We start from the raw sequence: 17,965 nt of genomic DNA, 5'->3' as shown, positions 1-17,965 counted from the left end.
GGCAGTGTGTTCCCATGACTGGTGTTCTTTGGTTCAAATCCTCTATTACTGAAATTCAGAATTGTTTTATTCTGATTAGAATTACTTACTGGCATTTCTTAAAGAATTATATTAAACATAAATTAAGATGATAAATTATTTGCTGAATCGCAGCATTATTTGAAAATTAGTTCATCTTTCATTACCCCGTTAATCGAAATAAAACTAACATATGGATGTGCAGTTGACACGTGTGCTTCTGTGCTCTAATTCAATGAAATGTGTATTTAATGGCTAACCATCAAACGTTTTTGCAAAGTATTTTTATAAGCTAGAACTGGCTTTTATCAGCAATGCAGGTGTGCTTCGCTGTGGGATTTTCTTATAAAATGATGTGCTTGTTGGCCGTTTTAACCACACATGAGTAATCTGATGGAAGGGCAGTAGGAGAAACGGAACACTTCGACAAGGTTGGATTCGTATTGCAAACATAACAGCAGGCTTGGAATACATGTCGAGACATTGTTTATGTGGTCGATCATGTGGCAATGCATGACCCCCTTTGGCCTAATCTGCTAGTCACAGTGTGACAGAAAATCATTCTGCCCTCGCAGTGCGTTTACGCATGGCCACATTTTCCTACGAGACTGGCCATACTTGAAAGTACTTCACAGCGAGGTCTTGAAGTCATGAACTGAGCACATTTTTTCTTCATGCCGTGTCTTCTTCATGTAAATCGGCAATGAGGAAAGTGACATTTCTAATTCTCTTGCTTTTGAGGGGAATCTATTGGGGTGGGTATTTTGTATCTGGTTCCAATAGCTGTTCTATGTAGTTCACAATGATTTATGACATGCTATGGTGCCTTAAAACTTGTCTGCACTATTTTAGTGTCAGTACTCCAGCTTTCCTTTGGCCTGCCTGACTGTGTGTTGGTCTCCTTCTCCTCGGTTCTATTTAAGTAATTAACCTGCACTGCGTTGGTCTGATTGTCTTGGGTTTCCACTCGGTTAAGTGCTTAAAGCCAGGAGATCTGAGCAGATATTCTGATGTTCAAGGGGAAAACCAGCTGCAGGATGTAGAAGGAAAAAGGAAGAGACTGGAGGAGAGTGAACGAGAAACAGAAAGCACCATGGATGGAGAGAACGATAGACATAGTCTTCAGTGTCTGAGGAAGATTCCCGGCATTTTTCTCCAGAGATGCTGCCTGACCCGCTGAGTTTCTTCAGCGCTTTGTGTCAATCTTTGGTATATACCAGCATCCACAGTTCCTTTCAACAACATCAGAAAAAATCACATGTAAGAAATAGAAGCAGGAATGGGCCAGAGGGCCCAAAGTGCGTAACCCATCAATTCCTCTCCAGAGATGCTGCCTGTCCCGCTGAGTTACTCCAGCATTTTGTGTCTAGCATCAATTAAGATAATGATTAATGTTTACTAAGCCTCGGCTCTACTTCTCTTGATCTTTCCCCATAACCCTTGACAATCTCTGACTTGAATATATTCAATGATTCTATCTCCACCTCTCTCGTGCACAGAACTCCAAAGTTTCCCCCGGGAGGAGAAACACTTCCTTACCTTAAATGGATGGCTCCTTATTCTGAAACTTTGCACCCAGTCCTGGACTCCCTAATAAAAGATATCTTGTCAACATCTACCTGTCAGGCCACCTCCAAGTCTGACACATTCAATAAGATCAAAGTAGGTCAAGAGATCAAGAGAGAGAAACTGCAAGAAAGTTAGAAGATTGCACACTGTGCTGGGGAGGGGGGGGGGGTGCAAGAGAGAACGTAGAGCACACAATGGGGAAGGGGGAGTTTGTGTCAACCTGCGCTGCGCACAGGTGGAGAATGTTTTTTATTCCTTGAACTACACAGCTTTGGTGTTTTCTCTGAGATGATTGCTTCATTTCCATGAAGTTGGGCTTCCCAGGTGATGCGTGGAAGTAAAATTGGAAAAGCTCTGAGATGAGGGCAGTTAGAGTGAAAATGCAAAGGGGAAAAATGCAGATTTGCAGGAAATGTTAAGCTAGTCAGGCTAGACTAATGAGAAATATGAGCCACGGTCACAGATGGTTATCCAACAACAGAGTTAGACAGCAAATTAAGGAAGTGAGTTTTGTGAGGCTGTTGGATTGCGTATTGAATGGCGATAGTTGCAATGTGGCGTGGTGCAAGATGAACTGGATAGTACTGTGCAGAGCAGAAAAAACAAGGAGCATTATAACTGGGCAAGAAGCATTGGTATTCCTCCATCTGCTCGTCTCCCATCCTTCCCTACACCAACCCTCTATTTTCCTTTCCCCATCCCCTTCCCTCCATTTTGCTCATGTTCCCTCCCTCTTTTCTCAATGTCAGCAAGACAAAGGAGATAGTGATCGACTTCAGGAAGCGAAGTGGTACCCATACCCCAGTTTGCATTGACAGCACTGAAGTAGAGATGGTTGAAAACTTCAAATTCCTAGGAGTTAATATCATCAACAACTTCTCCATATTGAAGCAATGACCAAGAAAGCACACCAATGCCTTTACTTCCTTAGAAGGCTTAGGAAGTTCAGCATGTCCCCAACAACTCTCACCAACTTCTACAGATGCACCATAGAAAGCATTTTATTAGGATGCATCACAGCTTGGTTTGGGAACAGCTCCATCCAAGACCGCAAGAAATTGCAGCAAATTCAACAGGCTGTTTTTTGTTCAAAATGTCAGCATCTGTAGTCTCGTGTCAGCTTCACAAATGTATCTTTTACCCCGGAAGACATTGCTGCCAGCGACCATATAACCACTCGGGTAATCAATATCAGTAGTGTGATCTGCATAATCCTATCTGTAAAGTGAATTTATTGAAGGCTTATTCTGTCCCTTCTTAAACACAGGACAGTACTAGGAATTTGAGGGATAATTTATTCACACAAAGGGTGGTGGATGTCTGGAACAAGCTGCCCGATCAGGTAGTTGAGGCAGGGACTATCGCAACATTTCAGAAGCAGTTAGACAGGTACATGGATAGGACATGTTTAAAGGGTTATGGGCCAAATGCTGGCAGGTGGGACTAGTGTAGCTGGGACATGTTGGCCGGTGTGGGCAAGTTGGGCCGAAGGGCCTGTTTCCACACTGTATCACTCTATAACTCTAGTACACTTTTAACTTTAAAATAAATTCAGTATTGAGAAAGGAAGGGATGGAAAAATCTTGTGACCCTCAGGTTTCTCCCCATAATGGAGTTTATTATGGAGGAATAACCTTATGCAGTACATAAGTATACATAAAGGAATCATTGCTTGATTAGCACCAACATTGGTGCTAACGTGCTGTTGTTTATTTGCTGCTGCTTGTGATTGAAGATTTCAGTCTTGCAAGTCAGTTTTTTTTCCTCTTGAGTTCATTTTGGCTGAGAAGCTGAAAGCTTTTCCCTTCAGTTTGTTATTACAGATGTTTGAATTCCTTATGTCATACCTGATAGGTAGGCAATAATAGAAAAACAGAACGCTGATGGATGATAAGGTTGGAAAAACAGCCAGGCTATTCTTGAAAGATATTTCTGCCCAAGGTGCTCATTTCCAAACAATCTGTGGAATGTTTTAATCGGCGCTTAACTTGAGTAAATTGAAACCGTCAAGCGTGCACTGACTTCAGTGAAAAAGGTCATAACTTGACAGTTATTGGATCCTGTTTATTCTCTTCTCCATTGAGAATAATTTACTGATGGATGATGAGTGTATCAGAGTTATTCAGTCTGAAGAAGGGTCTCGACCCGAAACGTCACCCATTCCTTCTCTCCTGAGATGCTGCCTGACCTGCTGAGTTACTCCAGCATTTTGTGAAATAAATACCTTCAATTTGTACCAGCATCTGCAGTTATTTTCTTACACAGCTATTAAAGGTGGTCAGGCTGGGAAGCATGGTTTGGGAACAACTACATCCAAGACTGCAAGAAATTGCAGAGAATTGTGGACGCAGCCTAGACCACACAAACCAACCTCCTTTCCATTGACTCCATCTACACTTCACATTGCCTCGGCAAGGCCACCAGCATAATCAAGGACGTCTCACTCCGGACAGACACTCTCTCTTCTCTCCTCTCCCATCAGGCAAGAATGTACAGAAGTGTGAAAACGCATACCTCCAGTTCCAGGGACAGTTTCTTCCCAGCTGTTATCAGACAACTGAACCATCCTATCAACGACTAGTGACCGGTCCTGAGCTACCGTCTACCTCATCGGAGAAAAGAAAGAAGTAAAAGTGAGAGAAAAATAGAGGAATCAGGGGTAGAAAAGTAAGGGCATAAGTACCATGGAAACTTCAGAGACTTTCCGATTGTGGAAATTGCCCTGAAGCACTTGAGAATTTAACAGGAGATAAGGTGATGGCGAAGTGGAGTGGGGGAAACAGGCAAAATGGCCCAGACACATATTGGAAGAGAGGTAAAGATGGACAGGGTGGGCAGAGATCCCCTGACCAGTACACTGTTCCTAAGATGCTGAGAAGAGGGTCCCACTCACAAGTACTGGCTTCCACTTTCCTCAGAAGTGATGCTCCACACCATCCCTGTTAGAAACAATGAGGAGTAACAACCATGGTGTGAATTTATCAAGATTGACATTTAGACCAAAGGACAACAACGCATCTTATGTACAGACATGGACCTAATAGACCAATCGGAATATGGAGTAACAAACAGTCTGCTGGAGGAACTCAGGGGGTCAAACAGCATCTGTGGAGGGAAAGAGATAGTTGACATTTCAGGTCGGGACCCTTCATCTGAATAGTCATCATTCCAGCAAATTGTTTGTTTGTTAACGTAAAGACCGAGTTTTGATTCTCTAAATTCTCCTATAAAGGGTGTTCCTAGGAGAATTTACAAAGAGGTTCAGGTGCTGAAATTCTTACTCAATCAAGCCATCAATCATCTCACTCAATCAAGCCAAAAGGACCATTCATAAGCCAGGGTACTGTTCAATTCACCATTACCCCATGGAGGACATTGGACTGATGTGCGACAACGCTGAGAAGTGTATTCTGCACTCGGTATATGCTTCCCCTTTGCACTATCTATTGTATCTATTATCCAATCTGTTTGGAAAGCAAGCAATACAAAGGTTTTTGCTGTACCTCTGCACATGTGACAATAAAACCTACATTTGAAAAAAAAATTGTTTTCTCACACCTTCAGTGTATTTCTCAGATAATTCTTTAAGTTTACAGTTCACAAGGTATGTACTCTTGCACAAGCACTAAATGTTACACAGTGATTTAATAGACCCGGTTGACCAGAGGCATTTCTCTCAGTGGTGTGCCTGATCAAACCAGCCAGCTGTCAGCAGCACAAACGGCACACTGGTGCGGTGCGGTCAGAAATGATATTCCCAGATATGGCCTTTAGCCAAGTCATAGGTGGGGTAGCAATGTTAATAGCTGAACAGGCAGTGACTGACATTTAAAGGAGAATTCATAATAGGGAACAGGAAATTGTAAAACAAATAAACAAATATGTTTGTCCTGTTTTCAAAGAAGAGGGTTCCTTTTAGAGAATCAAGAAACTAATGAAGATTGGAAATTAAAAGAAATTGACATGAGTAAAATAATAATTCTGTGTGGAAATTAATGGCACTGAAAGATGATAATTTGAGTAAGAGTGGTGATAGCTGTGGAGATAATGGATACGTTGGTTATCATTTTCTAGAATCTATTGCTTTTAGGTTAGTTTATTATTGTCACGTGTTCCGAGGTACATTAATAAAATATTTGTTGCGTGCTATCCAGTCAGTGAAAAGATTGATTCCAATCAAATCGTCCACAGTGTATAGATACAGGACAAAGGGTATAATATTTAGTTCAATATATAGTCCAGCTTATTGGAGGTGATAATTGTGACACCACGTTTTGAGGAAGAGAGTAAACAACAGACTGATTAGCCTCATGTCAATAATGGGGGAAATCCTAGATCCAGTTATAAAGGATGAAATGATAGAATGCTTGAAACATGGTAACTGGATTAGACAACAATGAAGCAAGTGAGATTCACGGACAGTGAAGACTCCAACCAAAGGAACACCTGAGGCAAGACATTAATCTTGGAGAAGAGTGAAGAACCCAGTACTCCAAGAGCCTAGCGAAGAAGCTAGTCACCAGCCCCAAACATGAAAGATAGTGGGTTAGGGCTCAGACAGATAGTCGGTGCCAACGTATTGCATGATAGGGTGCGTGTGCATATAAAGCTGCATTTGTAGTGGGATCTCACATGTGTCCTGTTGTTAACCTTGAAAATATAAAACACCTGGACAAGGAATTTTGGTTGAGTTGCTCAGAGAGAGTTAGAGCAATGAAAACATTATACAAACTTTTTGAAGATGCAGCTAATAGGATACATAAAGGAAAACCAGTGCATTTTGAGTACTGTACTTACATTTTCAGAATGATAAAGATCCATGCAAAAGGTGAGTGCATAAAGGCATGTGTTAATGCGGGTGAAGCTCACTAACTGAAATTCAGCAAATAAATGGTAGGATTATCAAAAAACATGCATTAATAACAAAAAATTGACTCACTTCTCTTTTATACCAAGCAATCAAAATAATTTTGTGTCTTAAATTAGTTGTCATGCATTGGTTTGTGAGTTGTGGCGTCCCTTCACATTTAAACGTTCTACGACCGTCTACGCCGACCATTGATCACCTGTTTGCACTAGTTCTATGTTATCCCACTTTTGCATCTTACCCTTGGGGCAATTTACAGAAACTAATGAACCTACTACACACCTATACGTCTTTGGAATGTGGGAGGAAACCGGAACACCCGGTGAAAACCCACAGGGTCACAGGGAGAACATGCAAGTTCCACACAGCCAGCACCTGTAGTCAGGATCGAACCTGGGTCTCTGACACTGTGAGGCAGCAGCTCTACCGCTGCGCCATTGTGCCACCCTGTGTCGCCAGAAGCATCATGAATTTGTAGAGAAGGCGCTTGTTTTGTTCTTTGGTTTAATTTAGCTTGGAACTGTGAAATATTTGGAGTTTGTGCTCTTAATGATCATGAGGTTCAGATTGCTGCGTTTCCTTTTGTCGTGTCACATGGTCATGCTACATGGGACATTACATTTAATGTGCAGTCCTGAAATAAGAGTTTCCTTTATGCCTCAAAAATGGTATGATGCATCTAGCTATGTGTTTCTCTCTGAAACTTTAACTTGGGGAAACATAATAAGAATTAAAGATTATTACTGTTATTAATTGAATTCGGAGATGAAAATGGTTTTGATAACATTTCTCCGAATATTAATTTCACCATTTTTACTCCATCATTTTAGATCCTTTCCACTCTAGTTAAAGGAATCTCAAAGCCAGTGACATGCAAGATTCGTATTTTGCCATCTGTAAGTGACCAAATATTTGCTCATGTTGTCATAATTTGTCTTTATTGCTTATGTTATTGACTTTATTTCATCATAACTCGGCTCATAATCCAGAAACTTGGACTAAAAAGCCAGTGATCACAAATTTAAATTTTGCTTTTATTTTTTTTAAATCTGGAAATAAATACCTTATGAAAAGAGACTGTGAAACCATCAGACTGGTATAAAACTCCAATTGTACCATTCATGTCAATATAATTAGATCTGGTCTTGGATTATGCCTTCTGAAGATAAGACTGCACTGAGAACTTTATAAACTTTGTCAGTGCCAGACTCTTTGTATGAATGAGTCTGCTGTATTAATTTACCGGATTGTATGCAAAAACAAAGAATTTCACTGTACCTAGATACTTGTGAAAATGAAATATCATTGAATGAGTGTAGCTAGCCACTCACTTACAGTGGACCTCGGTGTTTTGGCCGTTTAGGTTACAGAAATTCGCCTGTCAGTATTGATGAATCACACCCGAAAATGTTGATGTACGGAACAAAGTTTACGCTCACAGAATTTATTTCAGAAAAAAGTAATATTTCTCCATGCTCTCTTTCAGCCTTCTAACCCCTCTCTTAACCCTCCCTCCCTCCCTCCCTCCACATACTTTACCTTCTGTTCACCCACTGTCAACAGAGGAGCATCTGGGCTCTCTACTTTCTGAAAATTTGCTGTGGCCACAATGGTCTGGCAAAGATCACAATTGACCAACATATAGGGGAAGACTATAGGAGACAATATGGACATATAGGGGACAACATATGTGGGATAGGCTGACTGGTGACAGGTGCAACTTTAATTTGTGAGTCTGTGAGTTGATATGTTGTCAGATGTAAGCCAAATGTACGAGAGAAAGCACTAAAAGAAAATTACTAAAGTGTGTTGATAATAGAGGTCAAGTAGTTAAAGTAAGCACCAGTAGTGTGGACGTTAAAAATAAACGTAAAGAATTAATAAATTAGTACAAAGTGGTTTTGACCCAGTTATGGGACCATTTGCAGTCTTTGGCTCCTGATTGTTGTAAGTCAACAGCACAGAAAACCGCCACGTGGTAACTGTATTTCATAAGAGATGACACAGTGGTGTTTTTACTGCCACGGCACTTAAGATGACATTTAACAGAGGCATTTAAAAGTTTAAAGAATTTTCAGGGTGATTATCATAGCCATTTGCATTGGTTGCCAACTTTAATACAAGCCTCAATAATTTAAACATCATTGTATGTAAGTAGAGAGGGATAGAACAGTACAGGGCAGGAACAGTCCCTTTGGCCCACGAGGTCTGCTGAACATGACTCCAAGATAAACTCTTATATGTCTGCACATAATCCATATCCCTCCTTTCCCTGCATATCCATATGCTTATTCAAAAGTCTTTTAAATGCCACGATCGTATCTGCCTCCACTACCACCCCCGGCAGTGTGTTCAAGGCACTCACCACCCACTGTTTAAAAACGTGCCCAGCACATCTTCTTTAAACTTTGCCCCTCCCACCTTAAAGCTATGCCCTCCAGTATTTGATATCTCCATCCTGGTTCTGACTGTCTGCCCCAATCAATGCCTCTCATGATCTCTCTGCGACTGCCGGCATTCCAGAGAAAACAATCCTGTCTGTTCAACCTCTCCCTGTGGTTAATACCCTTAATTCAACCATCATCCTGGTAAACCTGCTCTGCACCCTTTCCAAAGCCTTCACATCCTTCCTTTAATGGGCAATCAAAATTGCATACTTATAGTCTAACCTCGTTATTACCGACCTCCATAACTGATTTTGGTTATAGCGGACGGACTGATGGTGGCAATAGGCACTAAATTATAAACAATTATCTGCGCTACTTTCACTGTTTATATGAATCTCTTTCCAAATACATTGCAATCGATGATGGAATATGTGAAGCACTGCAGGAAGTTGGCCTTATTATCATGCTTTCAGTATTAATTTTATCTTTCATATGCCACTTTAGATCTAACATTTAAAATATATGAACTAATATCCCCTTACTCGGTTATAGCGGACAATTGGCAATAACGAATACCGTTCCCCTTTTCTTCCCCCCCATGGTCCATTATAATGAGGGTTATCTATACTCCAAATGTGGCCTAACCAAGGTCCTATAAAGCTGCCTCATAACATCCTGTCTCTTATACTCACTGCCCTGACCATTGAAGGCAAGACTACCATATTCCTTCTTTACCACTCAATCTGGTTGTGTTGCCAATTTCAGGCATGAAGATTTTTTTTTCTCTCAGTGGGTAGTTAGAATACACAGCGGCATGGTGGCGAAACGGTAGAGTCATTGCCTTACAGCGCTTGCAGTACCGGAGACCCGGGTTCGATCCCGACCAGCGTACTGTCTGTACGGAGTTTGTACTTTCTCCCCGTGACCGCGTGGGGTTTTCTCTGAGATCTTCGGTTTCCTCCCACACACGAAAGACGTACAGGTATGTTGGTAAATTGGCTTGGTATAAATGTAAATTGTTCCTAGTGTTTATAGTGTGCGGGGATCACTGGTTGGTGTGGACTCGGCGGGCTGAAGGGCCTGTTTCCTCGCTGTATCTCTAAACTAAACTAAACACAGAATTTTCTTCTAGTATTGGTGCAGCAGATTAAATTCAAATATATATTAGTAACAGGGTATAAGGTTAGGTAGACGTAAAATGCTGGAGTAACTCAGCGGGTCAGGCAGCATTTCTGGAGAGAAGGAATGGGTGACGTTTTGGGTCGAGACCCTTCTTCAGGCTGATTTGACAGGAAAACATCGAGTGTTTAGTTTAGTTGAGAGACACAGCGCGGAAACAGGCCCTTCGGCCCACTGGGTCCGCGCCGACCAGCGATCCCCGCACATTAACACTACTCTACACCCACTAGGGACAATTTTTACATTTACCAAGCCTAGTCACCTACAAACCTTGTACGTCTTTGCAGTGTCAGAGGAAACCGAAGATCTCGGAGAAAACCCATGCAGTCACGGGGAGAACGTACAAACTCCGTACAGACAGCACCCGTAGTCGGGATCGAACCCGGGTCGCCGGCGCTGCATTCGCTGTAAGGCAGCAACCCTACTGCTGCGCCACTATGACTGGGATGAGTCATCAAATGCAGAGGCAGAGAAGGCACAGATGGGCTTGATTTCCTTTTGCAAAATATTTAAATCCATCTTTACTACTAAGGATATGACTTCTCCTCCATAACCTCATTCTGCGTGCCCAAAAGTCTGTTTTCCATCTTCAAAACACCTTGGGACAAGTTAAAACCATAAAGTGTTATGCAATTTAAATGTTTTTAAACTAATTGGTTATTCTGGGCCCTACTAAACTTGTTGTGCATATTATTTTGTGTAAGTGTTTCCCACGTGTTGTTGACACTGAGCAGTCAAAGGTTTCATAGCTAGCCTTGAAAAACATATTATTTTACCAATGCATTGAAATTGTGATGGTATACTGGCGTAGGAATTGTTACTGTGTGAAATGGTTGTTATGCATTACACAAATATAGGTTGCGGTCTCAAGGTTGCAAACGTCATGGGCACCCAGGACCCAAGAAAACCAGATGCTATTTCCTAAACAAAATTACTCAGTCGGATAAAGCAAAATCTTCCTGTTTAAACTACTTTTGTTCGCAGGTTGTTGCTGAACAGCATGTGTAGACATCAAGCTGCAGTAGCTCCTTCTAAACGCTTTCTCCGCATACACAGCTCAACAGCGTGGATACAGGGGGCATGTTACTCCAGCTGAGGAGTGGATGAAGCAGGCTATTTAGGACTAAGGCAAAACGTTTCTTCAATCAGAGGGTGGTGATGTTTTGGAATTCTCTACCTGGTAGGCTGTGGAACCTGTCATTGAGTCCATTCAGAACAGAGATCAGCAGAATTCTGAATATTAAGGAAACAAGGGGTGTGAAGATAATGCATGAAAATGGAGCTACAATTTAGACTTTAGAGATACAGCACGGAAACAGACCCTTCGGGCCACCGAATGCACGCCAACCAACGATCACCCCTTTGGACATATGATAGAAGCTATGATAGAAGATCAGCCATGATCTTGATGAATGGTAGAGCACACTCACAGGGGTTAGCCAGCTCCTATTTTTATTTCCTGTTTTTATTAGATTCCACCGGACTTTATTCCAAATATTCCATTTTGTTGATGGCGATATTTGCTGCTTAAAGTATTGTGGTTGAATCAATAACATTTGCCCGAAAACTTTGTTTCATCTCTTGATCTTGTGATTTGCTTTGCCTTTAATTGCAGCTAGAAGACACCATTAACCTGGTAAAACGTATCGAAGGAACAGGCGTTGCAGCCGTGGCTGTCCATGGAAGGTAAGAGACTAAAGTCTAGCCACATGAATCAGACTAAAGTCTGATTGTTGACTTGCAGTGGGCAATGGGAAGTCCTGCGAGAAACAACCGGGAAGTACACCATCAGCTGTGCCCTTAAAATAATGGATTAGATTGCTGGAATTTGCATTCAGTTCAGTTTAGTTTATTGTCACGTGAACCGAGGCACAGTGAAAAGCTCTTGTTGTTACGTGCCATTCAGTCAGCAGAAAGACAATACATGATTACAATCAAGGCATTTACAGTATGCAGATACATGATAATGGAATAACGTTTAGTGCAAGGTAAAGCCAGCGAAGTCCATTCAAGGAAAGTCCGAGTGTCACCAAAGAGATGGATAGTAGTTCAGCACTGCACTCTGGTTGTGGTAGGATGATTCAGTTGCCTGATAACAGCTGGGTAAGAAACTGTCCCTGTTGATCCCAGGCTGAGATTCTGGATGACGCCACTGATTTCCCATGGGCATGTGATTACTTATTAGACAATACAATTGTCTAATTTTTACGGTTTCCCTTTTGTTTTGCTTGTGGACTTGTGGGGCAAGGGCTTAAGCCAACAACAGCATCTTCCAGCTTCCCTTTTGCCATGCTTTGTGGATGTTAGAACATTCAAAGCGTTTGACAGATTCAATAGCTTATCTAATTTATCACCAGGCAACAGAGATCATGGGGTCCATGCCAGCCTCCAGCAGAGCATTCTCATCAGTTCTGTTTTCCACTCCCCTGAGGTCCGGCACCATTCTTGGTCACGCCTATCTGTCCCTCTCCCCCTCCCCCACCCCCAACCCCCACCACTCCCTTTGATTCTTGTTACCACTTATCCACAGTTAGGGTCATTTTTCTAAGTCACCCCCATCTGTCCCTGCCCTCCCCCAAACTCCCACTCCTCCCTTTGATTCTTTTTGCCACTTCTCTACAATTGGGGTAATTTGCCATTGCCAATTAGCCTCTCAGGTGAAAGTGGATCACCCAGGGGAAGGTGGGTAGTCACAGGGGAGTTGTGCAGTCTCTCGAGGTCAGGATCAAACCTGGTCGCTGGAGCTGTGAGGCAACACCACTAACTGCTGCAACACATTGCTGCCCTAGTAATGTCAGGGAGTGTGGCATCCCCAGGGGGCAACATGTTTTCTGCCATTAATATGTTCAGGGCTACTTGTGATCCAAGGTTTGGCCATGAGTGAGCAGGGCTGACTTCATTCCACAAATTTGTAATGGGGAAAGGCTCCAAATAGGTTTGGTCGTTGGCCAGCATCACAGCTGGTAAGGCAGTATTCCCTGACTGTTGAGGGGGGCTCGAGGGAATAATAATGTTACTACCTTTAGTTGTACTGCAGCCATTACTAATCCCAGGCAATTAGATCACTGCTATGGCTTATTACAGACTTCCTGTCTGACTCTTATGCTATGGCATAACCCAGGCCTGAGTGTTGAAAAGTGAGACACGTGCAGTTCTCCAGGTTTCCCTGCAGAAATCCTGGATTTAAGTGGGGCGTGGGCTTAAGTCAACAACAGCATCTTCCAGCTTCACTTTTGCTGTGCCTTTCAGGGAGTCCAAAGAGGCAGTGTGTGAACCTCCACAGGCTTTCCAGATCAGCTGAGAAGTCACCTTTCAAATAAATACAAGCAATTGGTTCCTGGTATTTAGTTTCGTTTATTGTCACATGGAGTGAGGTACAGTAAAGAGCTTTTTTGTTGCCTGCTATCCAGACAGCGGAAAGATTATACATGATTACAATTAAGCCGTCTACAGTGTACAGATACAGAATAAGGAGAATAATGTTTAGTTCACAATATCGTCCAGTAAAATCCGATTAAAGATAGTCCAAGGGTCTCCAATGAGGTGGATGATAACTCAGGACCGCTCCCTAGAGGGTGTTAGGATGGTTCGGTTGCCTGCTAGCAGCTGGGAAGAAACTGTCCCTTCTTAGAGGTGATTAAGAGGAGCACAGTTAGTGAGCCTCTGTGCTTGGAGTAGAAGTTTAAAAGAGTGGAGCGACTGTAATGAATAATTGCAGATCTGCTTCTGGAACCAGCACTCATAGAGTCGCCTGACTCAGGCTGGAAGACTTGGTGGAGTTATTTTTTTATATTCTTCAGTTTGTTGAAACATTTTTCCTTCACTTTGTGTGTCTCTTAGTACATTGAATGTTTTAAAAATTGTCTTTTTATGAATAGTTGTAGCAGTTTGGCTCAATATATCTATGAATATTGGATATTTGCACATAATTTCTCTGATAATGACAACTGGTGAGCAGAGAGGTGGGGGAGGGAAGTGTTCACCATTGTATGAGAGCAGCCAGCTGCTGTCACGATGACTACTCCTGTATTGAAGTGATGGGGGCTGGTGGAAAAAAATCATTCAAGGTCATGGTTGAATAAACAACATATCCCATAGGCAGGTTTACTGCAGCTTCTGCTCCAATATGATGAAAGCTTTCATCCCAGTCTAGTTAGCATCCGTCCATCTGCGTGAGATTATGGTGTGGCTTTGACTTTAGAGATACAGCGCGGAAACAGACCCTTCGGCCCTCCAAATCCGCGCCGATCAGCCATCCCATTACACTAGCACTATCCTACACAATAGATAGGGGCAATTTACAATTTTTACCAAGCCAATTAACCTACAAACCTGTATGTCTTTAGAATGTGGGAGGAAACGAGCTCCTGGAGAAAACCCACATGTTCACATTGAGAATGTACAAACTCGGTACAGACTGCACCCGTAGTAAGGATCAAACCCTGATCTCTGGTGCCGTAAGGCAGCAACTCTACCATTACCCCCTTTGATAACACTGAAGTGCCTCAGAATGAAAATCAAGGAACTGGAGTTGCAGGAACTTTGAAACAAAAATGAAAAATGCCATCTTTATGGTGGGACTGATACTGCCTGACTAGCTGAATGTTTCCAGTTCTTTGATTTTCCTTCTAAGGCACTACGCAGTGTTATCAAAGAGAATTTAGCAGTGAGCTATATATTAAGTGGGGTACTCACAAGGGGAAGTTATAATGAGCTTTTAAAGTGCATTGGACAGCTTTAACATAAATTCCAGGGTTTGGGAACTAGGAAACTAAAGGCATGGGTAACCAATGTGTCGGATGAGCATCTGCAGATGCTTGTTTATAACAAAGATAGACACAAAATGCTGGAGTAACTCAGCAGGCCAGGCAGGTTAGAAGGATAAAATGAATAGGTAACATTTTGGGTTGGAACCCTTCTTCCAAAGGCTTCCAATGGCTGAAATGCCAAAAATCAAGGATGTGCAAAAGAGGGCAGATTTAGAGGAACATAGGGGAGACGTGACAACTACGAGTTAGTCGGGAGGAGGAATTTGGAACAATGATATTTATTGGTTCAGCTTCTACTGAGGGAAATATGTGGAAAGAGGCCATGTCGGTCTTCTGTAAACACTGCGCAATGTTTAATGTGTTTTTTCAACAGAAGGAAGGAGGAAAGACCGCAGCATCCTGTGCACGGTGACGTAATTAAAGCGGTCTCTGAAGCTGTGTCAATCCCTGTAATAGCAAAGTAAGTACAGTCAACCATCCAGCCCAACACAGACTTAGATCTGCGAGTCCAACTGGACTTATTTGTTTAGGAAAACAACCAGCCCATTATACTCCCCAACCAAATGAAAGGGAAAATCAGTCTGGGGGTTGACGACTGGCTGGGCAGACATTAATTTAATCGTTTTAATTAACCCGTACATTTTTAGTGAATGTTTTATAAATTAATAGCCAAGCTTTTGGTAGATCGGAATAATGTTCAGTATTATCTTCATAAGCAAAGGACTTTGACCTATAAATTCTCTGCTGCTCACTAAAAGTGGTGTTGTGGACTCACTGTTTTATTATCTGCCATTGTCTGTGAGGAAGCAAGTTGTTCTCAGCTCAAACACTTAGTTATATCCTACCCTTTAATTTGATCAATGAACTTATTGTACCCTCTTGCTCTCACATAAAGCTACACAGTTTTTAAAAAATCCCTTTCGAGAAATTAAGTTTAGTAAACCTTCACTGAAAATTAGACTTTGCACATCCTCCGTGTTAGATGCACTGAGAAAAATGAACAGAAATAATAGGGGCTCTCTTACTGGATAATTATAGATGGCTTTATGATACAAACTCAGGTTAGCCAGCCAGGTAAGGGAAGTAAACAAAAAACTTTTGAGTTACAATTTTCCATAATATGTTAGAATTTTTTTGCTGTTCAGATATTTTCCTTGCGCAAAAGATGTCTCACCCCTGCTATTTTTACAGAAAATTAGAGCAACTGAACTAGTCTTTAATGAAATAAGAGTTGTTAATATAATGCCGACCAACCTCCCCAGCGAAGGGAATGAATGGTTTAAACTGTTTCATTTCCACATGTAATAAATTTAACTGTGACAAAGAAATGTTAATTTTCTTTCTTGCCTTTCGTCATTTTTTCCTCTTCCATGATCTGATCATTCTTCCCCTTTTTCTTACTTATTTTCTGTAGATTGAATTAATTTTTTTTTCATCTCATTCCCTCTATTATTTTCATTCATAGATCCCAAATGCCCCATTGTAAATTGCAATTCCAGAATACATTCTAGCTGAAGGTTGTAGGAAAAGTTAGTCATTCATGGTGCAAGCAGCAAGAAGCCCTGCTAGTTTTACCCCACTCTCATAAACCCACAAGCATAGCATTGTTATTAATTTTCTAGTCACATAAAACCAGATGCTAATAAATTTCAATCATGCGAATAACACAAATCCCTCTTCCCCTTCCACTGCTTAAAAAAATATAAACTTTACATCACATAAGCTGGAAAGGACAACAAAAAAATCATCAGCATGTTACCTGGGCTTGCAGGCTTAAGTTATAGGAAGAGGTTGATATGGCTGGAACATTTTACTTTGGAGCATAGGAGGCTGATGGATGATCTTATTGAGGTGTACAAGATCATGAAGGGCATGGATAAAGTGAACACTCAGTCTTTTTCACAAGGTTAGATGATTCTAAAACGAGAGGGCATAGGTCTAAGGTGAGAGAGATCTAAGAGGGAGCACAGGGGCAATGTTTTCACTCGGAGGGTAATCCATACCAAGAATGAGCTGGCGGAGGAAGCTGTAGAAGTGGATGCAATTATGACTTTTGAAACATGTTTGGACAGATGTGTGATCAGGAAGAGTTTGGAGGGTACTGGCTAATTCCAGGCAAATGGGACCAGTCCAGTGCAGGATGCTACTCTAATGCTTCCTTGAATGGTAGGCAAGCCAAATTAATTGGGTTTTCTCTGAGATCTTTGGTTTCCTCCCACACTCCAAAGACGTACAGGTTTGTAGGTTAATTGGCTTGGTCTGAATGTCAATTGTCCCTAGTGTGTGGGGCAGTGTTAATGTGTGGGGATGGCTGGTCAGTGCAGACTTGGTGGGCCGAAGGGCCTGTTTCCCTGCTGTATCTCTAAACTCAACTAAATGCAGAGTTGTTACATCACCTCAGTTTATTAAAATGGCCATGTTCTCTCTCTCCCACTCTGTCTCTCTCAGTGGAGGATCTCAGGAGATTATCAAAGATTTTGCAGGCATTGAAAAATTCCGCTGGGCAACAAATGCCTCTTCAGTAATGATAGCCCGGGCAGCGATGTGGAATCCGTCCATATTCAGGAAGGAAGGACTGTTACCAGCAGAAAAGGTGTTGAAGGAATATCTCACATACGTGAGTATTTTAGTTACAACTATCTTGGAAGCAATGTAACATGCCTGTTGCTAACTGTAGAAGTAAAAACGTCTTGGACATGCGACTTGCATCCGAAATGGAGCAATTTCAGGGTGTAATTAATTGAATGTTTTATTTCAGATTCCACATACAAATAGTAAGCAGACTACTTGCCTAAATGTTTCGGTAGATTAGAATTGATGGTAATCTTGTTCTTTTGTTGCACTTTGGTCTTTTTAGAGTCTGGCTCTGTTAAAACTAAATCAAAACAAAAATGGTCATAAAATCGATCAAGGTGATGAGAATCAAAACAATTGTAGATGCTGGAAATCTAAATCAAAACAGAAAATGCTGGAAATACTCCGCAGGTCAGGCAGCATCTGTGGGAAAGAAACAGTCATAATTTCCGGTTGGAGATCCATCTCTATCAGTCATCCATCTGCAATATTAGCTTAGCTTGGTATTTTTTTGCTCCTTTATTTTCTCTCTGGAACTGAACTTGCACCCTGATCTGCTGGCCTTATCATCCTGCTCTACATTTCACAACTCCCATATTTGT

The 17,965-nt window shown here is 41.7% G+C and overlaps 1 protein-coding gene across 5 annotated transcripts in view; it reads left to right on the top strand.

Annotated features, from left to right (window-relative positions):
- The window catches only part of dus2 (dihydrouridine synthase 2), a 62,968-nt gene that overhangs the window by 18,822 nt on the left and 26,181 nt on the right, over positions 1-17,965 (top strand). For all 5 annotated transcript variants that reach the window (XR_013547362.1, XM_078400368.1, XM_078400366.1 and 2 more), the window contains 4 exons: positions 7,285-7,350; positions 11,636-11,706; positions 15,163-15,249; positions 17,238-17,406. Coding sequence is in view for 4 of the 5 variants with exons in the window: in XM_078400368.1 (XP_078256494.1) it covers positions 7,285-7,350; positions 11,636-11,706; positions 15,163-15,249; positions 17,238-17,406 (393 nt within the window). In the remaining variant the exon portion in view is untranslated. The remainder of the gene's footprint in view (positions 1-7,284; positions 7,351-11,635; positions 11,707-15,162; positions 15,250-17,237; positions 17,407-17,965) is intronic.

The sequence above is a fragment of the Rhinoraja longicauda genome, chromosome 6 (assembly GCF_053455715.1).
Source record: "Rhinoraja longicauda isolate Sanriku21f chromosome 6, sRhiLon1.1, whole genome shotgun sequence".
Classification (NCBI taxonomy): Eukaryota; Metazoa; Chordata; class Chondrichthyes; order Rajiformes; family Arhynchobatidae; genus Rhinoraja; species Rhinoraja longicauda.
The sequence above is the reverse complement of the archived record's forward strand: the minus strand, read 5'-3'. Positions and strand labels throughout refer to the sequence as shown.